The 26,260-nt window shown below is 47.4% G+C and overlaps 4 protein-coding genes across 4 annotated transcripts in view; 2 read left to right on the top strand and 2 right to left on the bottom strand.

Annotated features, from left to right (window-relative positions):
• The first annotated feature begins 388 nt into the window (after positions 1-388).
• On the top strand, positions 389-3,616 carry slc52a2 (solute carrier family 52 member 2). Its single transcript, XM_049750198.2, has 5 exons — positions 389-688; positions 1,213-1,797; positions 2,232-2,526; positions 2,587-2,710; positions 2,927-3,616. Exons 1-5 carry the CDS (start codon positions 559-561, stop codon positions 3,134-3,136), a joined length of 1,344 nt encoding a protein of 447 aa, XP_049606155.1. The 5' UTR covers positions 389-558; the 3' UTR covers positions 3,137-3,616.
• A 149-nt stretch (positions 3,617-3,765) lies between these two features.
• Positions 3,766-6,157, top strand: slc52a3-2a (solute carrier family 52 member 3-2a). Its single transcript, XM_049750201.2, has 4 exons — positions 3,766-3,967; positions 4,381-5,369; positions 5,435-5,558; positions 5,636-6,157. The coding sequence occupies exons 2-4, from the start codon at positions 4,396-4,398 to the stop codon at positions 5,843-5,845; spliced, it is 1,308 nt and encodes a 435-aa protein (XP_049606158.1). The 5' UTR covers positions 3,766-3,967; positions 4,381-4,395; the 3' UTR covers positions 5,846-6,157.
• A 4,279-nt stretch (positions 6,158-10,436) lies between these two features.
• nfatc1 (nuclear factor of activated T cells 1) overlaps positions 10,437-26,260 on the bottom strand; it is a 19,490-nt gene continuing 3,666 nt past the window's right edge. The window contains exons 3-12 of the mRNA XM_049750102.2: positions 23,950-24,945; positions 21,720-22,728; positions 21,495-21,654; positions 18,812-19,017; positions 18,407-18,579; positions 17,844-17,984; positions 14,653-14,708; positions 14,062-14,194; positions 13,426-13,815; positions 10,437-11,187 (exon numbers count right to left, since the gene is read on the bottom strand). Of these exons, the coding sequence (XP_049606059.1) occupies positions 11,132-11,187; positions 13,426-13,815; positions 14,062-14,194; positions 14,653-14,708; positions 17,844-17,984; positions 18,407-18,579; positions 18,812-19,017; positions 21,495-21,654; positions 21,720-22,728; positions 23,950-23,995 (2,370 nt within the window). The 5' untranslated portion in view covers positions 23,996-24,945 and the 3' untranslated portion in view covers positions 10,437-11,131. The remainder of the gene's footprint in view (positions 11,188-13,425; positions 13,816-14,061; positions 14,195-14,652; positions 14,709-17,843; positions 17,985-18,406; positions 18,580-18,811; positions 19,018-21,494; positions 21,655-21,719; positions 22,729-23,949; positions 24,946-26,260) is intronic.
• atp9b (ATPase phospholipid transporting 9B) overlaps positions 25,330-26,260 on the bottom strand; it is a 19,830-nt gene continuing 18,899 nt past the window's right edge. Inside the window, exon 30 of the transcript XR_007487702.1 lies at positions 25,330-25,859. The gene's annotated coding sequence lies outside the window, so the exon portion shown is untranslated. The remainder of the gene's footprint in view (positions 25,860-26,260) is intronic.

The raw sequence follows: 26,260 nt of genomic DNA, 5'->3' as shown, positions 1-26,260 counted from the left end.
CATAAATGTGGAAAAATGCATTCCATATCAAGCAGAAATGTGTTAAAGGAGAAAGATTTTGGGTAAAGTGAGAAAAATGCATCGCCCCGCCCCACTCGGTTGTATTTGATTTAGAAACGAACGCACCCATCTCCAAGGGTTACCAGCGCCATTTTGATGCTTTCGAGGCGCTCCTAAATATTGGATACATCTCAATTTAAAGAAAAACGCGAGAAAACATAATTGTAACTTGTTATTAGGGGCATATTATGGTTATGACTATGTCTTATGTATGCTATTTTCTTTCATAATATCCATACAACGTCGTACATTCATAACTAAATACAGCCGGAAAGGCGTTGAAAGGCAAGGCGTCATTCATTTCCGAAGAGTACCCGAAGGCATCTCAAGGGGCGGGAACTGTTTGTCAAGTATCCACCATTGCTACCGTTCCAACGCGGCGAGAGTGGCAGAAGTGTGACGGTGATTAGTTAACAAATAAACCCGTAGCCGAACCGCGCTCACCGGCTTACTCTCCGTAATTTCTTTTCCCTTCCTTGGGTCAAAGTCGGCGACGTCATGTCGGCCGGCTGGTGGAGCAGCAATGCGGTGACCCACGGCCTTATGGCACTGTTCGCAATGGGCTCGTGGATTTCCGTCAACAGTTTGTGGGTCGAGCTCCCGGTCATCGTAAGCGTGCTGCCCGAAGGTCAGTGGTCGCTTCTTGGCGTTCACCCTCAAGATTTTGCTCCCATATAGGAAATCATTTAAACTAGCAAGTTAGCGTTTGACACTTGAGCCTCCTTAAACATTTGTTTTTGGATTTAAATTGCATTATGCTAATAGTCGCGATAGTCATATTATATGTATGTATAAACATGAACATGTCACGCGACATGTACTTGAAATCAGAACTGTCTTGTAATACAATCAATCTACTGTGAGGTCATAGTTCACGGTTATCTGGTGATTTCGCAACAAAAAATTACTGGTTTAGCAAGCTACTTGTTCCCCTCTGTTAACAAATATCTTGCGTAAACCACGAGAATCTGCTTTTGAATGTTGAGTACGTATTTAGAATCCTTAAAATACGTACTATTGTAAAAAATTAATTTATTGTTTTAATCAAACAAATTTCTCAGCAAAAGTTTCACATTCCAATTTCAGGAATAGAAAAGTAAAAGTCAAAGATGACCATTTTTTATTCTTTGAGTATCTGTGTTGTCATTACAGGTTGGAATTTACCGGCCTACCTCTCAGTCTTGATTGCGTTGGGCAACATTGGTCCAGTGGCGGTAACCGTGACGCATCACTGCGCGCCAGGCCGCCTCAATGAGCGCCTGGTCATCCACTGCATCCAGGCGCTGGCGCTGGTGGCGGCGGCGCTGCTCGCCATCTTCTGGGCGCGCACGACAGTGGTGGCAGGACAGCTGCACTCGCTGCCCTTCCTGCTTCTCACCTTCGTGCTGTCGCTCGTGTGCTGCACGTCCAACGTTACATTCCTGCCCTTCATGTTCCGCTACCCGCCGCAGTACATCCGCACTTTCTTCGTCGGGCAGGGCCTGAGTGCGTTGTTCCCGTGCGTGGTGGCGCTGGGGCAGGGCGTGGGCCAGCTGGAGTGCCCTGTCGTCAATGGCACCGTGCAGCCGCACTACCTCAAGGAGAACTTCCCGGCACAGAACTTCTTCTGGTTCTTGTTCGTCATGCTGTCGGTTTCCGCGCTGAGCTTCCTGGCGTTGACGTGCCGACCGATGGCGTCGAACGGAGCTGCGCTGCCCCCATCTGACACCTCACGGGGTTCCTATGCAAGTATTGAAAGTATGTTAAAAGATAAAATTTGAGAAACTTTTATGGAAAGACATTTACATTTCCAAGTCTGTATATACAAAAATTCCCTGCTATATAAGAGCAAAACATTGAAGTACATATTTAGGCTGCCTTTAAAATGTTCCTGCTTGCTCATATCCATCCAAAAAATTGGCACTTCCTCAACATGCAGAATTCTTAAACAGTCAAGTATAGGTCAACCCATTTGTAACTTTAATAGATAAGCTTTGGCGCCATCTTGTGACAGTTTACGGTATTAAGGTATTCCAGAAAGCTGTACATTTTTAAAAAAATAAGACAATAGCTTAGAAGAATGATCGTCATCTGCAGATTACTGTAATTTACATGATGTGATTTACTCAGAATATTTTTAACAATAAATTCTGGCATTTATGGTAAAGTAGCAATTTCAAATGTTCTTGCAGCAGCGGCCAAGAGTGGGGGCGACGAGGCGAACCCGATCCAGAACGGCAGCTCGCCGTCGTCCCGGGAGGACTTGCGCCAAGAAGAGGTGCCGCCCGCTGCGCCGTTTTGGACGCTGCACAACGGCTACCTCCTGGCGCTGCTGGCTGTCTCCAACGCGCTCACCAACGGCGTCCTGCCGTCCGTCCAGAGCTTCACTTGTTTGCCTTACAGCACCATGACCTTCCACCTCTCAGTGGTCCTCGGCAACATCGCCAACCCCCTGGCCTGCTTTCTGGCCATGTTCGTCATTCTGAGGTGAGGTAGCCGTGCTCGTGTCTGCTCCGAGTTCAGCTGACCTTTTTGCTTACCTTGCAGGTCCTTTCCGCGTCTGGGTGTCTTGTCTTTGGCCGGCGGGGTCTTCGCGGTGTACCTGTTGGTTCTGGCTTCCCACAGTCCGTGTCCTCCTCTGCAGGGGACGACAGCCGGTGTGGTCTTAGTGGTGAGTGGTTCTTATTTTGTCATCCACACCAACAGACTTTGTAGTCATGAAAACCAGAACTTAAAGGTAACTGAAGTTTTATTTCGTCTCTTATCTACCTTATCTACTGAATTCCATCTGATGCCCCTAGTGTTTGGATTTGTGAAGTACAATGTGTTTCAAGACTGTTATTAAGTAAAGCATTTCAAGTGACCCGCTCTTGTGCCTCACTCGCAGGTGGCCTCCTGGATCCTGTTCACAGGCCTCTTCTCCTACCTGAAGGTGGTGATCGGCACGCTGCTGCATGAAGCGGGCCACGCCGGCCTGCTGTGGTGCGGCATCGCCATTCAAGTGGGCTCGCTGACGGGCGCTCTCGCCATGTTCCCCCTGGTCAACATTTATAACGTCTTTCAGCGGGGGCAGGACTGCGTCGACGCATGCCATTAAAGTCAGATAAGAACTTTTTTTTTTTTTTTTTTTTTTTTACATGTACTGTTTAAACACAGCTCCCATAGAACTGAAGCATCAGGTGGCTCTGAAGCACGGGATGGTCCGAACCGGTTTCTGACAGGGGGAGCTTTGTGGTGCCTCATGCTGGCCGAGGGGCTTTTACGTGCTCTTGACACGAGTCAAACCTGTGCGGTTGTTTACACTCGGACCATGTGACACTTGTTGCCTCGGGGGCACAACCGACATGCCCCGCCCCTTCAATCTGCACTATTAGTACCTACTTCAATATTTAATAATCCACACTTGACTGCTGCTCCTTGTGCTGTCATAACATCTAGAAGGTAATGTTGCTTTTTAGTGTCCAGGATTTGACACTTCATTTTTGCACTGGCATAAATAATTTTCGGGTTTTTTTTGTTGAAAAATGACCATTACTAAATGACTACTAATGGAATTAAAAAAAATGTTTTTATTAAATTGTGCCATAGTGTCTTTTTTGAGACAACTGATTAGTTCACAATGAAATGAGCTTTTAACAAGATAACCTGACCTTGACCTTCCAATAGCTTTTGTCTCGGGCCGGTGAGCGTGCGCTCGGAACCACAAGGAAACAACGTAGCCGCTCTCATTGAGTCGGGTCGAAAACAGCGCTGGCATGTGATCCCACCCGGAAGGCGTCCCACGAAAACAATGTGATTGGCAACATCAGCACGTGTCACGGCTGGATGAGCGCAACACATAACGCCACGCCCACTCTTGCAGAGGAGGCTTTTAATCCCGGACTCGCAGCTCCGCTCACTCGCTCCTGAAAATCCATCCACACTACTTGTGAGTATACTTTTTTGACTTCCAAAATGCATGTTAATGATGTCATCCAATGTTTTTGTAGGTTTAACTTGAGGTCAAGTGATTGGCTTGTTCTTAATCGAACGGCTGCCGCTGTTGCTTCACCGCTTATACAAAAATAGAACAAGTATGATTTTTTTTTTTTTTAATGGATCCAAGTGCAGTTATGATCTGTTCGTATGAGCATCTGGGACTCGGTGGGGTGTGAAGACCACGGGGAGGCAGGAATGTCTCATGTCCCACGTCAGATCCTCTCAACTTTCAGAATAATAAACAGTCGCACTTTTGTACTGTTGACGTTAAACTTGACTGCTGAAACACCTGCACAAGGACCCGAGTTTTAAAAAGCAAACCTAATTGTGAGCACGACTAACCTCAAAGCTTCTCTCGTCTAGATAAGAATCTCCGCCATGTCCGCGCTCACCCACCTGCTGGCGTGCCTTTTCGGCATGGGGTCCTGGGTGGCCATCAACGGTCTGTGGGTGGAGCTTCCCGTGATCCTCTCCCAGATTCCAGAGGGCTGGTACCTGCCGTCGTACCTCTCAGTTCTCATCCAGATGGCCAACGTTGGGCCGCTCTTCGTCACGCTGATGCACCGTTTCCGGCCGGGAGTCCTCAGCGAGACGGCGGTGATTTACGTCATCGTCTCCTTGGGTGCGGCGGCCACGTTCCTGTTGGGTTTCTTCTGGAAGGAGACGGTGGTTGTGGCAGGGGCGCCTCGCAGCGTGGCCTTGCTCCTCCTCGCCTTCTTCCTCGCCACGGTGGACTGCACCTCCTCGGTGACCTTCCTTCCCTTCATGATGCGCCTCAAGCCCCAGTACCTGACAACTTACTATATCGGCGAGGGCGTGAGCGGCCTCCTGCCGGCGCTCGTGGCGCTCGTCCAGGGCGTCGGCGTGGTCCACTGCATAGACGACGCCTCCGAACAAAACGCAACAGACAGTTTACCCACGTTGCGGGCTCAACAGCAGCCGGCTAACTTCTCAGCGGAGGTGTTCTTCTTCTTCCTGAGCGCCATGATGTTGCTATGCCTGCTTGCCTTCCTTCTGCTCAACCATCACCCCGCCGTTGCCAGGGAGAAGACCAAAAGCCAGTACGGCAGTGAGGTCAAGGACAAGACCTGGGTGGCAAAGAGCACCGCAACGGAGTCGCGCAGAGCCTCAAGACAAAAAAGTGGATTTGGCCTTGGCACTTACAGCCGGATGCAGGTGTTGTACATCTTTGTAGTCCTGGCGTGGGCCAACGCTCTGACCAACGCGGTGCTTCCGTCGGTGCAGTCGTACTCTTGCATACCGTACGGAAACACCGCCTACCACCTGTCTGCCACCATGTCGGCGGCGGCCAACCCTCTGGCCTGCTTCGTTGCCACCTTTTTCCCCATGAGGCAAGCAAGACAACGGCGGGAACTCAAATTGTCATGATTGAAAAATTTCTCATATTCCTCACCAGATCTTTGCGGTTGATGGGGTCGCTCACATTGGTGGGCAGCGGCGTGGGCGCTTTTATAATGAGCATGGCTGCCCTGAGCCCGTGTCCTCTGCTCGTGAACAACACCTGGGGCGGCATCGTCATGGTGAGTTGAGAAAACCGTTTTCGGAAGTGAGCGAATTTTGCTTTAACGTGATCTGTTTGTGCGCTCGCGCTGAGCAGGTGCTGGCGTGGATCATCTTCGTCCTCACTCTGTCCTACGTCAAGGTGATCATCGGCGTGATCCTTCGCGACGAGGGTCATAGCGCTCTCGTGTGGTGTGGGGCGGTGGTGCAGCTGGGCTCCCTGCTGGGCGCCATCACCATGTTCCCTATGGTCAGCGTTTACAACCTTTTTGCATCAGGCGATCCTTGCAACACCCGATGTCCGTAAACGACATGGTAGTCCGTTTGTTTGTTTGTTTACATGCTAACAAGAATGTGTGAGAATGATTTGCACCCTCTCATTATATTTAAACTCCTAAACTTAGAATTTACAGGTGTCACGTAGCTGAAGTAAACGTGGAGGGTTCATATTTTGTACTGTTGACTTTTAATGATCTAGAATGATTTCCTTATTTTTTTTGTTTGTCTCTTTGTGTAAAATAGCCTGATGGGTTGAAATGCTGCTGCTGTCTTTGGAATGTTTGTAACTCCACTGATGTGAAAATTGTTTAAAAACAGGATACATTTCTGTCCAAGTTCATCTGCATAGTGCCGAGTTAATTTTTTTCAAGAAAACTATAAATAATTTAACGTGATGTAGGTTTTTAAGGGAGGACATGCAAATGTACTTATTTATATAAATTGATATTTCCCATACATACATACATATATACAATGCATTACCATACAGACATACATACATACATAACATTAATTACATTACAATACATACTACATACATACATACACACATACCATATATACATACATTACAAACAATACATAGATTACAAACAATACATACATACATACAGATATACAATACATACACACAATACATACATACATTACATACAGACATACAATACATACACACATACACAGATTGTAACGGATCGGAATGGAGCAGGGCGACCAAATGCAGCTTGGATCAGGGTTTATTGGAGAACTCAAAAGACAGACTATAAGAAGCTCGACTAGGGACGAGAATAACTGAACAAAAAGACAAGATAAAGACAAGGACGACGAGACGAGAGACAAAGGACATCAATGATCCGACAGGGAGAGCAGACAGGACTTAAATACTCTACAGGTAACGAGGTAGGTGACTGTGATTACATTGATTGTGAGGCAATACAGGAGGGGAGGGGTGACGCGAACAGAAACCATGGTAACCTAGACCAGTGTTTCCCAACCAGTGTGCTGCGGTTGGGAAATTGCCCAACATTAAATACCGAGCGCATTGTATACAGGATCGCCAAACCACAGGTCAGTTAGCGCAAGGCCTGGTCAGCCACTTGCTAATCGTGCATGCGTGGCAAATCGGAGAATCTTGAGATTTCATGTTGTGGCATCGGCACATACTCAGTTTATGTGTGTGTTGCTGTTAGTGTTGGCTCGTGAGTGAACGATGCGTTCAAAAGAACGATTTTGTTTCCAGTGAACGAATCACTTCCGAAAGTGATTCGTTCTTTTTTCAGTTCATATGACTTCAACCAGGTGAAGGTAATGCGCATTGAAGCTGGTGCCACCTCGCCGTGAATCAAAACGAAGAAGAAAATGACGTAACTTTGCGTTCACGAACGAGTCGTGAATTGTATTTCCCGTTCATCAACTGAACGGATCAGTGAGGGAAGGAATCCTCACTTTCCCGTTCGTGAACGAGTCAATGGGTGAACTGCCTTCCCGTGCATCTACGGATCAGTCAGTGAAGGTGTTGCGTCTCCTGGCGTGAACTATGTAAACCAGAATGAAGATTTACGATTTGCCAAGGAAATAAAGAACCACTCACTGAAACACCACTTCTTTTATGCACGTTTTCTCCAAGCTAACGGCTAACTTTATTGCATGAAGGGATGCGCCGTTATGCAACAACGGGGAGATTATGCTTCTCTTTGGGTAATCTTGATTTTATAACACTTGTAGGAGTTTTTAAATAACGTGTATGCATATATATACGCCTAAATATTGTTATCCAATATATTTACTGCAATTTCACATTAGATTGCTGGTTTGAAATGTACTTTTTATATGATTATTATTATTTTCAAATAAACATTTGTTAAAACTTGTCCGGTGTTTTATTCCTTGTTTTTCTATTGGCCAATTAAAACATAAAAATCAGACATTTGGTTAACTGCTTCATATGACAACATGTGTAGGTACACCTCATGGACACTTCAATAGGTACACTACATGAGGTAAATAAATAAATAAATAAATAAAGGGTTAATTACAAATATATAAGCACAATTATGTACATTCTCAAACCTGGAATCGAACCAAGTTCTTACTGTACAAGAGCCAAAGTCATTATCCAATTGGCTATTTAGACCTAGAAGCGTCTCCATTAGGTACACCGCCATTTTCAAGTGTACCTAATAACAGGCCACTTTATTAGGGAAATATCATGGTCAAAAGTCACGTGTCAAGCTCTCGTCCTCTGGGCCGCATTCCAACATGTTTTCCAAGTGACCCTCGTTAAGCGCACCTGCGTGAAAAGTTTTAGCTCCTTTTACGTTCGTCAGGAGCTAAAACTTTTCACGCAGGTGCACTTAACGAGGGAATCACACGGACACTCCATTAGGTACACCGCCATTTTCAAGTGTACCTAATAACAGGCCAGTTTATTAGGGAAATATCATGGTCAAAGGTCACAGGTGTCAAGCTCTAGTCCTTGAGGCCGCATGCCAGCATGTTTTCCAAGTGACCCTCGTTAAGCGCACCTGCGTGAAAAGTTTTAGCTCCTTTTACGTTCGGCAGGAGCTAAAACTTTTCACGCAGGTGCACTTAACGAGGGAATCACACGGACACTCCATTAGGTACACCGCCATTTTCAAGTGTACCTAATAACAGGCCACTTTATTAGGGAAATATCATGGTCAAAGGTCACAGGTGTCAAGCTCTAGTCCTCGGGGCCGCATTCCAACATGTTTTCCAAGACCTTTGACCTGGAATTGGAACGCCCATCACTAATACAAAACAGTGTAGACATCAGTGGGCTTTCTGGTCGAAATAGCCAACTGGATTATGACACGGCCTCTTACTCGCTAAGAACTTGAATCGATCACAGGTGTGGGAATGTTCATACATGTGCTTTTATTGTGCAACTAATTTATTTATTCTTTTTTTTTTTTAACCTTGTGGAGTGTACCTATTGAAGTGTCCATGAGGTGTACCTACACATATTGTTATATAAAGCAGTTAACCAAATGTCTGATTTTTATGTTTTAATTGGTGAATAAAAAAACAAGGAATAAAACACCAGACAAGTTTTGACATAAATGTTTATTTGAAAGTAATAATAATACTATTAAAAGTAAATTTCAAACCAGCAATCTAATGTGAAATTGCAGTAGATATATTGGATAACAATATTTAGGCGTATATATGCATCCACGTTATTTAAAAACTACTACAAGTGTTATAAAATCACGATTACCCAAAGAGAAGCATAATCTCCCCGTTGTTGCATAACAGCGGATCGCTTCATGCAATAAAGTTAGCCGTTAGCTTGGAGAAAACGTGCATAAATAAAAGAAGTGGTGTTTCAGTGAGTGGATCTTTCTTTCCTTGGCAAATCGTAAATCTGCATTCTGGTTTACATAGTTCACGCCAGGAGAGGCAACACATTCACTGACTAATCCGTTGATGCACGGGAAGGCAGTTCACCCATTGACTCGTTCACAAACGGGAAAGTAAGGATTCGTTCCTTCACTGACCCGTTCTCACAATTCACTACTCGTTCGTGAACGGGAAGTTACGTCATTTTCTTCTTCGTTTTGATTTACGGCGTGGTGGCACCAGCTTCAATGCGCATTACCGACACCTACTGGTTGAAGTCATATGAACTGAAAAAAGAACGAATCACTTTAGGAAGTGATTCGTTCACTAACCCTAACCCAGTGGTTCTTAAACTGGGTTCGATTGAACCCTAGGGGTTCGGTGAGTCGGTCTCAGGGGTTCGACAGAGCCCCCACTGAGGAGGTCCGAACAAACCTGCTTTATCGTGTAGCTTCGGATTCGCCAGTATGTAATTTGTTGCGAGTTCATGCATTGTGTTGGTTTTGTTCTTTGAACAAGGTGGGTGTTCATGCACAGCTCATTTTATGCATTAGTAAAAAACATCTATGTCTTGAATTAAAAAAAATATTTTTTCACGAACGAGGGGTTCGGTGAAGGCGCATATGAAACTAGTGGGGTTCGGTACCTCCAACAAGGTTAAAAACCACTGCATTACATACATTACATACATACATATGTACATACATAACATTACATACATACATACATAACATTACATTGCACGCACGCACACACACACATACACACACACACACACACAAACAAATACATACACACCATACATAATTAACACATACCTACATACCACAGTTATCACGACTGGTCACCAGGTAGCGCTTGTGTGCAAAAAAGCCCCAACCACGCAGGAGGTTGGTTCAATCAAATTATGATTACTCTTAATCGTTCCAATCCACAAAAGAGGAAGCCGTATTTCAATTTTGGTCTGTTTATATTAAACCAACCTATTTCTGCAGTGCACACAAGTGACCACAGGGTGTCGCTGTTGTATCGTACTGCATCGACATCGTTGTCATCCAAGATGTTATATAAAAACATTAAGCTGAGTTTTGCATCCTAAGAGTTTTATTTTCATTTGACTTGTAAATGTTGACTTCACCTTTGTCCCCTCTCCTTAATGAAACAAAGAAAACAACGTTTATTAGTAGATTAAGTTGTTTATCAACCTGTTCAAGTTAGAAAATCACAGCTAAAATGACATCACACATGAATTGCACTCATTTTGTATCTAAAAAAAGTACTTTATTGTATTGAACAAATTGTTGCCATGTCCATATGAAAAACAAGAATCTAAGCATGATTTACTCTGCGTAGTTTGCATGATTTACTAACAAAGATACAAATCCAACTCTAAGTAGTATTTTTGATTAACAAGTGGCCTATTAACAAGGATTCTTTGGCAAACTCCAATGAGATGCGATAAGACTCATAAATACATGTGTATAAAAAAAAAGGAGCCTAATAGGAAGAGGCTGCATGGTAAACATTGATACAAAGAGCACATGCAAGCTGAATAAATATTAAAAACCTTCAAATATTACTTAAAAACATTCAAATATTACTATGTACTTATTATTGCCGCTGGTTAGCTTTTGTTTCTTTGGTCTTGGCAGCAATGTGAAGTCAAGCTTTGCTGGATTTGAGATGATTTGTTCTTTGGTAGCCATACTGAATCATTTTAATCGATTGTCTAAATGCGTAGAAATACATTACAAACTGTACAGTAAGTGCATGAAAGTTTAAAAACCAACTGAAAGTGTGCGCTTATTGAAAGGCACTTATTTTTATGAATATTGCGGTTTGTATAGTCACATGACCTGTTAGGCACTGGATGCTTCTTAAAGTGATGTTTGGTCCTTTTTTTTTTTTTTTTTTAATTGAAAGGGACTAAATGTCATTTGGATTGGTGGTCCTATGCGTGGCTGTGGACCGAGATGCTGGACAGGTCGTTCCTGATGATCTCGTTGACTGCAAGAAAAGAAAAAAAGCACAATTGAATAAAATCAAGTAGTTGGATTTCTCTTGATGTGGTTACAGTGGATAGAAAAGTCTACACACCCCCTGTTGAAACGTCAGTTTTTAGTGAGTGACATGACTGCGCCCACTCGCTCGCTCGCTAACTGTTTGCCGTGTCCTACTTTTCATTGGAAGCGCGGGAGCTAATTGGAGAAGGCACGTCAATGTATCGATGCGCCCCAAAATAGTCCAGAGGGGCGCCCCGGGCGAGAGGTCCGACGTCGCCAACGCTTCAGCCAACAATTCATGTCAACAACCAAGCCAATTGTCTTCTAGGTCGAGTTGCCATAGCAACAGAATAAGCAGCTGATAAAGGACTGACAAGTAGCAACATTTATATGATACCGACATTATTTTTAGGTACCGGGTACTCACGAAGGCTGTCGATACCGGCTGCCGATACTTTAGAAAATTTGACAAGTCATCCTCACCAGTAGTTGGCGTTATACTGTGGCAGGTTGACATGTTGGCCAGTCATCATCTGGGACCAACTATTTTTTACCGTGGCACTTTATTGACAGTGGTGGGGTATCTAAAGGGGACGTGGCTAGACACAAAGTGAAGCAGCAGTATTGCTTTCTTGTAGCAGGCCGTTGCCAGCTTTTGATATGAAGTCCTTCAGGAACCTGCTTCCTGTCCCGCCGATGAACGCCACAGCTGGCGCCGGCTGATACGGAGGCCCAGACACACATACACACACACACACGCACACACACACACAACCAAGGGACTTCCAAACAATTAACGGCACGACACCAGAACCGGGTTCAAACAACCGCCTCCTGCTCCTCGCGCAGGGATAAAACAAACGCACCTCGGCCCCGGCCACTTCTAAAATTTACTGCCACGTTCTGGTCCAAACCACAAGCCACGAGATGTTCTTGGCCCGGCACGTCGGGGCTCCTATTGGGTTCCTGCGAGGCGCTAGCGCACACAAAATGCTTCTGCCGTTTTGGTGAATAGCAGAAGTCGGCAAAAAGGTTGGCGGTTCGGATTTCCTGTTCTTCTTTAACACGGCGCTTTTCAGGACACACTCAAAACTTCATTGTGCATCCAAGCGCATTTCTTCTTCTGCAAGTAGCTGCTGCAAACCTTTTTGAAGGCCAGTTCGGCCCTGTTTTCATCATTTTGACATAAAACAGATATTTTGCTGCCCTTTGTCCCGCCTGCGCTATTTTTACTAACATGTAAATCATGCACAAATGGCCTTGGGCCCACCGTTGCCTTCGGGGCTTGGCCTACAGGAGGAGCTCATTCGCTCGCAGGCCAGACGGTCAATACGCGGCCAGACGAATGGTGACTCACACTTTCCGTAAGAAGACACCTGCGATTGGACGCCGCGCAATGAAGGACGGCGAGCGAGAAAGTGGATGGAACGCTCGAAAACATCCCGCTGTGTCAAACTGTGAAGTTCTTTCTGGAACTTTCCAGATGATTGTTTATCATGGACTGTCATAAGTAGGCAGCCTTGGGAGTTAATCACTGGGAGTTGATGTCAATCATTTTAGCAGTGCCGCTGATTGGTGGGGATGTTTGGAGTTTTTGAAAAGGCTGGTATTTTGGCTCCCTCTAGTGGAAGACAAAATGAGAGGCCTTAATGTCAGAATTGAATTTCTTTGACCTAAAGTATTTGTGGCTGGTATCGGTACCCTCGATGAGTACTCAATACCTTCAAATTAGTCTTGTATCGGATCAACACCGATGCCTGGTATCATAATATAATTATCAAATTGCATATTAAATTTGATCATATTCTCAGATTGTGCTGAGTCACTCATATTGAAATCCTTCGAAACCAAAATATAAAACTATCTTTGAGCTGTCATAAACATAATTGCGACTTCTTTTGCAGTTCCACCTAAGTGTTCGTGGCTTTTACAAGGCCCCAAAGGTACGGCCCGAGCTGTAAAAACGTCACGGCCACAAAACACATGCAGCCCTCCAAAACCTAAGCGAAATAACACATTGCAGTTTGAAACGGGCGCCCGCGTCTGACTTTCAACTTAACGAGCTACACTCCAGAAGAGAAAGGTTACACCTGAGCGCTGCTCGCCAGCCACCCGAGGCTTTAATGACGTGATGGACCACATGAAAACTTCATTACCGTCATGGCGGCATCCAGTGTGACATCATCATTACATGAGTTGGACGTCAAACAAGACAGCAAGGACAAAAAAAACCAAGACTCACCATCATCAAGGTACATCTGGTCCAGCTCCTGCGGCTCCTGCTTGATGTTGACGCCCAACGTTCGGGGGCTCTCCGGCCCTTTGGCAGGGCTGCCACCGGGGGAGAACGGCGCCTCGGGCGTGGACGGCTGGGACGGCGGCTGAAAGCGGCCGGGGGTCTCTTGGATGATAGAGACGTGGGGCACGGGGAAAGGCGGCGGCAGCCGAGGTGGCGACAAGTCGTGGAGTTTGGGGCTGGTGCTCGGCGAGGAGCCCGAGTTGGGGTCGGCCGCCGATCTTTGCTGGCCGTACGTCAGCTGAGGCGGGAAGTAGGTCTTGGGGTGCCCTGAGAGGCCGGGCCGCAGCAGAGGGGCGTCGTAGTCGTCCCGTGGCTCGCTTTTGATGGTCGGCACTGAGCAGAAGAGGACGGCGGACGTGAGTCAGCGCATTTGTACGTGAGTGGGCCTGTGGCTAGGAGACCCAAACAAACATGATCAATGAGCCCTTGTGTGAGATGACTCAGAAACATTCTAACAGATGATTGTTTTCTTTGGGTGCCGTCGGCTTCCGCCACGTCCAGTGGGAATGAGAAACAAAAATTTTTGTAGCGGACGCCTGATCTGAGTCATTCTCGACAAAGCCCACCCGTAGTTTTTACCTGTGGAAGGCACGTAAGTGAAGCGCTGGTACTGACTCCGTTTCCGCTTGCCGTTGCAGACGTAAAAGTTGACGTGCGCCGGCGTGGAGAGATGCTGGTTGCGGTAAGGCGGGATTTCCACCAGGAGTGTGTTCTGAAAGACAAAAATAATCATTCTCAAGGACCCATGCCTGGAAATCAGCCATGTTTGACTTAGAGCTGCCATTTTGGGCCAAATTCCAGAATGTGACTTTCAGCCCGTTCACGATTCATCTGTTTATGTGTTGAATTTAGATTTCATAAAAACAATCAAGTTGTCATTGGAAGAAGTCAACCACAACAAATGCAGCGTGCGGGCGACTCAGCTATTGCGCAACACGGTGCCAAGTCTTCCAGCACTTTCTATAAAGTGGGAGTCTACGCTAAGCAGGAAAAAGGAGAGCAGCAAAACTGGTCTGGTTTGAATTGGATCTCATGTGTACCTAATCTGATGACCTGTCTGAGGTCAACACTGACAGTAGGCTGAGTGGGACTGGTTTGGCAGAAATGGGTCAGGAGCAGGAAACGGAGAGACGCGTTTGTGACGATTCTGTCCGCAAGGGCTCAACTTACATGCTTGGAGGCATCTCGGTCCACTTTGGCTTCGGTCTCCCATATGTGATGCCCGTCTGAAAGAAAAAAAAAATCAAAATGGGGGAAAACGTGATATGAAGAAGTGGAAGAAGCGGCGCGTTCATCATCTGTTACATCACTGATGGAGAAAACAGCAGGCCGGCGACGTCACGTCATCTGACCCACGTTAGCTCATGTCCCCTTGGGGGGGCGGGAGCGAGAAATCGGATGCCCCCCTCCCCCCAAAAAATAGCCCTGAGTCATTCCAAGGAGATGAGCGACATCTCATGCGGGGCCTTGACGAGTCAACGCGCACGGAATCCCGACGGCAGCTGGCGAGCTCATTAGCCCGCCGCGTCTGGAAAGTCGCCTCCGACACGCAAGGCCTGGAATCTGCTCGGCGGCACGTCGAGGAGCTTTCCAATATTTGCCTCACGATATTTCAAACTGCTCTCGGTGTTACGTAAACACATGTCTCATCTTTTTCGATTCGCGGGTTGGGAGTCGGAGGTGGTGCGGGTCGCCACCGACAGCATGCCGTCGGAGAAGCCTGGCGCGTTCCCGCTAAGTTCCCAAGCGCAAATTGGACTTCCAGCTGCTCGTGTGACCTCACTGGCTAACCATCTTCTCCTCAGACGAAGACCCCCCGGATACTAACAAGCAAAGCATTTTAATGCCAGAACTCTGTTGCGGTTTTAAAAACTCAACGGTGTACTTCCTTTGTCCTCGGTTCAGAGTTCACTCTTGAAAAACGTCACCCAGCAGGGGGTCCAGGTTTTTGCACGGCAATAAGAAGAATTGTTTGATAACCGCAGACTGGATTTGATAACCGCAGAATGTTCCGGAGCAAGAGGGCAACATCTGTTGGGTCTGAGCTGATCCAGAAGCAGCCCCCCCTTTTCCTCAGAGCACAATATGGTTCTCAGCTCTCCGGCCCACCGTGCTGGACGGGACCCAATATTATCCCAACTTCAACACCGCCCCTCCCCCCCTTTCTTCCCTTCTCTCAAATAAACCCAGCGCCCTTCGTCCTGGAGCTCGGATGCACAATAGCGTACAGTAAAGTGACGTGTCACTATGGACTCAAACGAGCCCCTGTGCCGACTGACTAATTGGGTCGTGGGCGGAGGCACTTTGGTGCCTCGAGTTGACGGCATCCGGGTGGTGAGCTACAGTAAACACAAACACATGAGCTCAAAAGGAAGCCTTGTCTTGCTTCTTCCTTGCTGCAGAAAAGATCTCTTGGGGTAGGCCATAAGTTAACCCAAACCATCTCTGGATCCCCAAAGGGTGCGTTAACCTTCACCGGAGCAACCTCTTGAGGCCCGAAGCGTTTCCAAGGCAACATAACACGGTTCCGCAAAACGTTGACTTCAAGCGGAGGTTCAGCAAAAAAGCAGAACGACCCACCGCGCTCAAGTCCGCTTTGACCGAACGGCCTGGCACCCAAGAATAATAAAACAGAAAGACAGAAGTTGCGGCAAAATAAGCTAAGGGCTAATCGTTAGCATCATTTAACATGAATAGTCAACAGGCTCTGCTTTATTTACAGATGTTCTGCTAATCCCATAATCTTCAATTTTTCGCCCCACTCCATTTAATTGTTCGCCTCAACGCCTTAACAAATCCTCCGGCAGAACCCGACACCGCCCAACAAATCCCGATGTGGGCCGAAAAAGGAGTAATTTCCCAAATGGGGTCGCTTATCGGGTTTCGGCATCCCAAAGGCAGCTCGTGGGAGAAGAGACGGACGGCGTTTTAGATTACAGGTTGAGAAAATCTGGGCCGGTTGATGCTATCGTGGGTGACAACGTGGCGCTTTGCAGGTGCATGTGAGCAGGTGGGAGAACACGAGCTGGATTACGAGCAGCCATTTTGTCAATTAGCGTTAGCATTAGCTCTTTCGTGGATAGAAATATAGGCATTAATAAAAAACAGTTGTCTTCTCATTGGCTTGTGTACCTAATCAAATGACCGCTTTTAAACTCGACTGGAAACATCCACGAGGTCCTTAAAGGGGAAAGCAGGGCTTTCCTCTCGTGTGAGTCATCAACATGCACACGCACACACATTTGGACCGTTGTTTGTCATCTGAGTGGAAACGCAGTGAAGATTGTTGGCTTCTCAAGCCCAAAACTAAACAATTGATGGTTTTTGTGTGTTGGCAGCTCGTCGAGGGCGACCCATCCTGCCTACGTGTGTAACTTGCAGGGGGAAACTCTGACGCACGTGCACGCGCTCTTTGTGGCAAAGGAAAATCCTGCCTGTGAATGATATAAGAAGAAGACAAGAGGAGAGCCAAGCGGCTTTGTCACGTTGTGAGGACACGACTTGGACGGCCGCGTGGAAGGATGGAGAGGTGGAGGCGCACGTGGGCCGTGGGGTGTTTCCATGGAATGCGACAAAAGCAGGGAAACCCTTGTCAAGGAGGCGGAGTTTGGCCTGCCCGGGGGTCCAGAGGGCAGCCCGCCTCGTGTTTAGGAAATGACTCCCATATAGCCATTTGATTAGGTACACCCACAAAGAACCAAGAGCCTAAAATGTACTTTAGAGTTGTTAATGGCATAATGCAGGAGTACCTAATAAAATGACCTACGAGCGGGTATTTATATTTTCCCTTCACTCGTTTATCTTTTGTCAATGTCATCCTGTTATCGCACTTTCGACACAGAGACGCAATTAGTGAAAAATGCGGGGATAACCCTTCCTTCCTCCCTTCCTTCCTTCCTTCTTCACTCAAACAATGAAAAGGCTTCCCTTGTTTTTGGAAGCACACGTGAGCCTCACCAGGACCAAGCGTCACGTTTTTATCCCGCCGAGGCCAATCAAGAAAATTGCTGTTTGTAAACCAAGCGCCACCTCCTCCCTCCCTCTTTCTCTGTGTCTCGCTCCTTACCTCCCTCCAAACCCAAATAGCTCCCAGTCAGAAATGCACACACACACACACACACACACACACACACACACACACACACACACACACACACACACACACACACCCTGCTGAAGAAGGCAATGGAAAGTTGTGCAAATGTAAATGTGCTGGGTTAAAAATACAGCGCATTAATGTGCACCACATGTGGCACTCTGGCAAGGATGGAAGAGATTCTGAAGGGAGGCGGCGGGGGAAGAGTCCTGGGGTTTCTCCAGGGGAGACACACACACACACGTACACACACGCACGCACTCACCTTGAGCCTTCTCCACAAACACCACCTTGGAGTCAGCCTGGAAGTTGTGCCCATCCAATTTCATGGTTTGGCCTCCGGGGGCAGCGCTGGTCTCCAGGTTCTGCTTGTCTACCAGGGGCAGCTCTTGGGCCGACCTCTGGGCTGGATGCGAGACAGCATCAGGTTAGCATGAGAGGTAGGCAGTCCAGAGAAGATTCCAGATGACTGAAATAGTCTGTTGTGCTTCGCTGAGTCACACGTGAGAGCGTTTGGGTTGCAGCGATTATCTCTCTGACACACTACTGAGTTTATGAGACGCAGACGCGCACCCGTTCCCCGTTTGGCCCGAGCATCCCAATGTCAGCGAGCGTTTGTGTGTTCTGTAAAATGATGGATGTTTGCGCCTAAATATTTACTCCAAGAATATTTTCACTCGGCATGACTTCACTCCTCTTTTTTTACCTTCTGACTCCCCCCTGCCTGCTTGCCTTCTGCTTTTTTTTCTTCCTCTCACTCCCAAACTTGCCACATTTATACCATTCCACAATTCTGTATCATTTGTAATGAATCAATGTGCCACTCACAGCACTCGATTGGGTTGGAGGCAGCCTGAAGGGAGACGGTCCTGCCGCCGGCCTGTCCGATGTGGACCCGGAACACCATCCGCACACGTGTGTTCTTGCGGCCGATGTCAGTCTCGCCCTTACGCAGCTCGATGTCCGAATTGCGCAGTTTCAGAATCCCGGCACAGTCGATCCTGCATGCAACACAATGACAAATCGGTTCAATCCAAAATGCTGACCGGACAAAAAAAAAAAAAAATCATATATGCAATCAAATAGAGGGCTAGTGTTTCGAATTAGCGTTTGGAGCCTGGCCCGTTGCTTCACATAGCACACATGGACTAAATCATGACAAGGTCAGGCAGGCTAGCATGTAGCGTAGTCGCGCGTGGATCAGGATTGTGTACAGTAGTGCGCGCTACTGACATGGCTCGCATGTTGTTATCAGGCAGGAGAGGGATCTCCAGAACTTTGGTGTTGTTGTTGCAGACGGCCTCGTGGCTGGGCGTGGACACGGTCTTGCCGGTGATGCGGTGCACCTGGTAGAAGGCGTGCGGCCGTAGCAGGCGTTCATCCGCCGTGCCGATGAATAGCTGCAACGTCAGCGGCTCCTTGGACACGTAGCCGTGCAGCTGAGCACAAAGACACAAGATACAAATGTTTGCCAATTAAACCTTTGAGTTTCAAATTAGGCTTTCAAAGCAGGGGTCCCGAATGTTGACGCTACTCAGATCTTTATCGCCGAAAACCTCGGCAGGATGAAGACGTATGTTGCTGCTACCGCGGGGCCAAAGTACTTCCAGACCTCCGTGCGGTAGACTTCACAGACCCCCCCCCCCCCCCCCCCCCCTCCTCAAGCCCCTCCCATCACTGGGACCACCAAGACCCACATGCAACAGGCACGCAGCCCAAAACAACAACTACCAAAGGGACTCAAAGTCTCTAGCCATGAAATGAAGGCAACAGAGAAAAAAAAATGCAGGGAGGTGAGCGGAGTAAGACGAGCGAGCGCCTCGTCTAATTACAAGCCGGCTGCCACGAGGGGGGAAAGGCTGGAATGGACTTTTCACTTAGCAACATGTGATTAGCAGGAGGATCCCGCTCAAATCTCGAGTGTGTGTGTATGTTTGTGTAAGGAAACGGGCCGTTGCCTAGCAATGGTGTTTATTTAAGCGCGGTGTCAAGCGAGGTCTCCGGCTCTCTCCACATTGCACATTCTACACTTTAATTATGAATATTAATCAATTAAATAACCTCTAAAAGCAGGAGCAACACTATTTTTTTTACATTTTCCTGTAAAGGATTTTTAAAAATTAAATAAATGAAAGATAGCTTAGAATTGTAATGGCTTATTAATTCAAAAATTCTAATAAAAAGATTTAAAAATAAATAAATGAGCTAGTTTTAGTTTAAATGATTTTCTGTTCCTGTCCGCCCAAAACCAAAAGCGCAAACGTACGACCCAGCTGACGGTCGAGGCAATTAAAGGTCGGTTAGAAGTTTAAGGCCCCTCCCGACGAGTTCGCATTATCGCCCACCGGAGGAATGCCGAGACTCCGGCAGCTCAAGGCACCGACGAGGAAGGAGGCCGGAGCAGGAAGGGGAGGGGGGAGGCCAGATCAAAACAATCCGAGCATTGGCTCGCACTTTTCACGTCACATGATGTTTGTTGAGTAAATGGAATCAAGTGGACCCGGGCTGTTATTTTCAAAGGAAATTTATTTAGCAAAATGACACATGACCCCCGACACGAGACCATCTTGGATGTTTACCAAACGTGGAGAAAATTTGCGCTCCATTCATTGAAGTTTCTAATTATTTGCAGTTTACAAAATTTTCATTTTTATTCAAGTTGACAAAACATTTGATCGGCCATATTTATGAAAACCTACATTTGGTGGATTCAAGACTTTACATGGTCTTTACGAAAACTTTGTTTCATCAAAGACCGTAAATGATCTCGTTTGGCGTTTACCAAAATGACAAGCAGAAAATTAAATTGTCAACGATGGTTACGAAAGACTCGAAATTGTCTTTGTGGTTTGAATATGTGTGGAAAGCGCCGTTGTCGAGTTTGTGCCGACGTACGGGTGGGCGGTGTGCGCGGTTGCGGCGGGCATCAGAAAAGAACAAAAAACAGCCCACGCTGCCCGCTTGGATTTTGGAAAAGGGAACCACAGCAGAATGTTCCAGAATAAACCAAGGAAGATGGAAGGGGGGGGGGGGGGGGGGGGGGACTTCAGAAGTGGCTTGTCTACTGTGTAATGAGAAGGAGGAGGAGGGGGGCGCCTTGTTTGAGGCTCCCTCCGACACGGCCCGAGCCGCCTGCCAGAAACGTGTGTGGTTGCGCCGCGATGATGTCAGCCATTGCACACGGGAAAACTTTCCTAAACAAAGACACGTCTGTGCGGCGGCGGAAAAGGAGGGGATGAGGAAGGGGGGGAACGGCATTTAGCCTTTTTTTTTTTTTTTTTTAAAGTGAGAAGACACTCTCTCTTTCACGGCCTCATGTCCTTAAATCGTTATCACCTCCGCTCTTTAAAATCACAAACATCCTCAGTTGCAATGCGTGATTTTACGATCAATTCTATATTTGGCCGATCTGAGGTCAGAAGTTTGAGGCAGCAGAACATGATTTTTTTAATGTGACTAAGCTGTTGCAGGTCTCCATCACGACGTGTGTGTGTGTGCACGCAGCAGCCATGTAGGACGCAATGGAAAAAGCAGTGAGTCACTTTCGTCTGGACAGGAAGCCACCGGCCGGCCTAATAGCGTATCCCATTCAGAAATGTGACATCTTGAAATAACTTGCCGCCGCATTTTGACACACCGGCGACAAAGCGGGTGAGGGGGAGTGAGAAGGGGCGAGGTCGCCCAGTTTGACGGACACGCTGTGTGTGTGTGCGTGGGTCACGTCGCCACAGCAACCCGTGAACTACGTTACACCGGGGAAGAGATGTTCTGTCTCCACAGTTCTCTAGAATTTTTAGGCGGGGCAGGGCAGGGCAAAGAAGAATCTATAACATTTTGTTGCGAAAATGTCATAAAATAAAAATTACTAGAGACTTCAAACTAAAAACCCCTGGCCCAAAAAATAGTGATTCCAAACCTGTACAATGGGGTGTCCTCCGCCCAGAGCCTTCACTGCCCCCCTGCTGCCTTCAGTCTCATAGTGGGCCCGGTGGTGGGATTTGGGCTGCACTTCGATCTGAAGGCTGTACGGTCCGGAGCTGGACGGCAATTGCCAGTCCAGAGCCGGCAGAGATGGGCTGGAAAAAGACAACAAGTTATGGTCAATGGATTCAACACGCTGACCTTTGCTTTGTTTGTGTACCTGACAAACTGCTTAGGCTTGGGCCAGGAGTACTGGTGCTGAGGCACGTCAAGAAAACCTCCGCAGTACGCCTCCTTTTTCAGGCGGTTGGAGGGGTGTTCGTCACGACAGAGCTCCCCAGGGAGCAGCTCTTCGCCGCCGGGTTCCAGCTTGAGGCTGACGGTGGGGCTGTGGTCGAGGCTGGTCCGACGGGCTTTCATGGGGATGCCTTCCACCAGGTCAGCCACGCCGTCCGTGCTCAGGGCATTGATAGCCGCCAAGATGGCAGAGTTGGTGTATTGGTTGGTGTTGGCAAGCCAGGACTCCTCTGTGACGCTGAGGCGGGGCGAGGTTTGGGGCGACGGCCCCGGGGAGTGGTTGGGCGTGTGCTGGTAGTGCTTGTGTGCCGTGCCGCCACCGTTGAAGCTGTACTTCCTCTTGGCACCACAAGGGGAGTTAGGGCGAGAGCCACCCCGGCCGACAAAGGGGTCATCCGTCACGCCGGTGCTGGGCGACGTGGACGGGGAGTGGCGCGGTGAACTGCTGGGCAGGGCCAGGGTGGAACTCTTGGGGGACACCGTAGGCGATTGCCAGGGAGAGTTTTGTGGCGATTGGTCGTAGTTGTACGAGAAGCTCGACTCGTAGGACGAAGCTTCCGATTGGCAACTGCGGGACGAGACGCTGCTGGCCGGACTGAGGCAGCTGGGATCCCGGTAGCCTTCGCCGCTGGGGAGGGTCAATGTAACCACGGAGTTGACCCGCTTGGTCACGGGGAGCCTGTCCTGCTCTACCTCGTCCTCAGGGAACTGACCGTAGGCGGTGATCTCGATGCGGGGGCTCTCCAAGGCGGGCGCCCCGTTAGGGCGAACCGGGTAGTAGCCGACGGCGCTCAGGTCGTCCTGGCCGTCAAAGACGTGGGCCTCAGAGATTGAGATGACGGGGCTGGTCTGGAGACTCAGGTACTGCGGGGCGAGGCAAGGGTTGCCCAGCGGGAGGGAGAGGCTGACATTGGGCGTGTAGCCGTATGCGTCTGGAAGACAAACACGTGGACTTTGGATCAACACTGGTCAAGCTTTACATGGCGGACAAACCCTCCGCCCATCAAATTCCTGTTTTTCCCTCTTGGACAGTTCCGTGCTTCCATGTTGGTTACACCCATAACTAGTGTCAATGCAGGCCATCCATCCATTTTTGAGATTTCATTTGGGTTGACTTTTAGGTAGTCCAACTGGTTAGCATGTCTCTTGACATTGGTTAGCGGTGCAACCAGTTATTTGGTGACGGCAATGACAAATTGTCTTGTCACAAGCAAAACAAATACAAGTTTAGCTCAACCGCCCGCAGTGTTTTTGTTGAAACTTGCGATTGTGTCTGATACTTCCCACCACAGCATGACCAGTCACACTGAGTTTTGGCGACGTCGCGGTGAACAATGACGCAGAGCATTTCCAATGGCTCCAGTTGTATAAAAGGAGACCAGGTGGATGGGTGGGGGCAAACACATATGCTATTAAAACAACAAAATAAACTCTGCCTGGCACATTTAAACACCCCCCCCCTCATTTTACCTCATTATTTAATCACACCATTATAAAGTGTAACAGTTTTTGTTAGGGGGGCGTCTATGTGGTTCTCGCCTGTGCCAAAAAGCCTGGGAAGCAGACGTCACAAAGGCCGACTCAAGAGGCTCCCGTCCGCTGTAAATTTACATGACATCAGCGGCACCCGAGCAGGCTGAAACCACAAGAGCTTTTTTTTTTTTATCCACAGCTCAGTGGCTAAATTTAGGACGCCTCGCTGTCCCCGCCAGGTAGTCACAAGATGCTCACCATTTTAAAGATCTTGCTGAGTGCTTTCAGAGATTTATTTCTTTACAAAAAAAAAAAAAAAAAAGTGCAAATGCATTGAATGTAAAGCTTAGTGTTTTTTTTTTTTTTTTTTTTTTGCAGGACCCAAAATGAGTTCCGAGACACGTTTCCACCATATGTTTTATTTTCTTGCTTCGTGACTCATTCGTACGGGTTGTGGCTTCCTAAATTATTTTCACGCATATCTTGTCACATGTTACTCATTCAAAAAGGACATAAATGGAAAACGGAAGCGTCTCTATTTTTTGCATCGAAGTGCATCATCACATTGGAAAGTGTGCCAAGTGCCACACGGACATGTCAAACGTGTCATCGGACGTTTTAAAAGTACACAAAACATAATGAAAAAAAAATTTGAATTAGTAATAACAGTGAAAACTCACCCTCTTCTGCAGATTTCATCATTTCCTTTTTGGAGCCCAAAATCATAAAGTGACATCAAAGTGTAGCTTCGGATCCAAACTTGCTTGGTTCGTGATCCATAGAAGCAAGAAAGTTGCAGTTTGCCTTCGTTTCGAAAAAACCTTTTCAGCTCAAGTGGGGAATCCAAAAGGGTGGGTGGGAGTGATTGTGGATGGGTGGGTGGGGGTGGGGGGGATCCGTGACCGTGACGCACCGCTCGGGCTGCACTCGGCAACTGGAGCGCTTTATAAACCGGGGGATCACCTCAGAGGATCGCCTCCCCGGGAGGGTTCGGCCCCGCCCTCGTCCGCTCCGGAGCGCCTGTGACGCAAGCGTGAGTGCGCATGCACGCGCGTGTTTGTGCATGCGTGCGCAGGCGCAGCCGCGAGACAGAGAGGCTGGCAGGGAATCCTGGAGGAGTTGAGAGTCTTAAGAACCGGGCCACAACGTCAAATTCAGGAAACAGAAAGACGGCAGCTTAAAAATAGGATCAACGGCAAATAAATGTCGGGATGTGGTAAAAATGGATTTTAGTTAATTTTTATATGGAGGGGGGCGTTTTTAAATCAAGTTGGGATTAATTATGGTTCTAAATTGTCACATGAAAAGTGAAAACTTTTTTTTTTTTTTAACATGCCATAAAAAAAAAAAAAAAAGGAAGCACCTCGAGGACTTTTGCAAGTTTTGCAAAGGCAAGTAATTGCTTCTTGCGCTTCCTGCCATCAGGAGGCCACTTGAGCCTGCGGGCCCGCCAAACGCATCATTATGGATGCCGCCATTATAAAAATATCAAAGTCTCTTATATACCTCGCGCACCCAGTCATTTGAGACACGCCGAGCACACGCGCAAGCAGGATCCTCCGGGAATGCCGCCCGGGGGACGCTCACTGCGGTCGGCTGCTGGATCCACTTCCACCGGTCGGGACCAGCCGCAAGTGGTTCTAGTGCTCTCGGATGACGACATCCACTCTCGAGCCCTGAAGGTCAGAGAACAAGTCAAAAACACCCCAAAAAAAACACCTAGAGGTCTTAAATGGAACAGCGTGAGGTTGCACATCAACATTCCAACCACGTTTTGGACTGTCAAGCTTTGTAGGAGGTCCATCCCTGGAGTGACATTTTGGGTATTTTTCCTTATGTGGTTCTGCTACTTAAGCTTATTAGGCTAACAGCAAAAAGCATAATAAGCTCCAAAAAATGATTGGCCTCGCCATTATCTACCAATCACCCGCATCTCCTCTGATAAAAAGTCATCAGTCCCTCAAAGGATGTTTGTCACTGACCTCATGGAAAAATATCATTAGGGGTCCGCATGAGGAAGTCAAACATGTGCGGCAATAAACACTGGTGCACTCTTCATAAATAGTCCTGCCACTCTTTAATGACGCAAGAACAACAATGGCTGCAAAGAATGAGCCCTCGCGGCTCCATTTTAACCATCAAAATACTTTAACTGAGATTTTCCGAGATGGAATTTGCCAAAGGTCTGGAGTTTGCGCAACATGGCTGACTTCCTGTTCAATTCCAGGCAAGGGTCCTTGAGATTTTTTTTGTGTGTCCTATCACAATAGACCTGTCAAATTTTTGGTGAAAGAGGTGTCAGGGGCAAATTTTTAGAAATTCCTAAAAATATATATGGTTGCTTCAAGCCAAAATGGCCGACTTAGCGATTATTTACAGGCAAGGGTCCTTGAGACTTTTTGGTGCGCCGTCTTATATTTCCACCAAATTTCACATGAAAGACATTTTAGTTGCTCTTGGATCCCTCAAAAGTTCTTCCACGTCCAAACAGGGTCTTCTTTCTGAACAGTGTTCCCCGTGTGTCGTCCAGCTGTGGCGCGGGTTGGTGGGTTGTCCCTCCACAATAAAATATTTAGCGGGTGGGTTGTCCCTGCACAATAAAACGACAGTCTGGTTTGTCTCTACAGTGGAATGGAACATTAGATGATGTTTTCATGTGTGCAGAAGCTCTGCTGCTGACTCATCAACTGCTTGTCTTGGCAACTATTTAAAAAAAGACTTCATGAATGTGTATTTTATGAATAATAACGGCAGCGTGTCCTTAGGAGACCATCCATGCTCAGTCGTTAAGGTTTCCATTGTCAGAAGTTGGGACGAGCACCGAAAATAAAAAGCCAACCCAGACCCGCTTTTTGGCACCTTGCTTGTTTGGATAATGAGTAAAAGTCTCTTTTACAACAAGCGATGAAATATTCACACTGGAAGCAACAAAATATAGTACTGACGGGTACCAAAATAAAAATGTTAAACCCTCCGGACTCTTTGGTTGCT

Source organism: Syngnathus scovelli, chromosome 19, assembly GCF_024217435.2.
Source record: "Syngnathus scovelli strain Florida chromosome 19, RoL_Ssco_1.2, whole genome shotgun sequence".
In the NCBI taxonomy this organism is placed as follows: Eukaryota; Metazoa; Chordata; class Actinopteri; order Syngnathiformes; family Syngnathidae; genus Syngnathus; species Syngnathus scovelli.
Note: the sequence above shows the minus strand (reverse complement) of the source record. Positions and strands in the feature narration are given on the sequence as shown.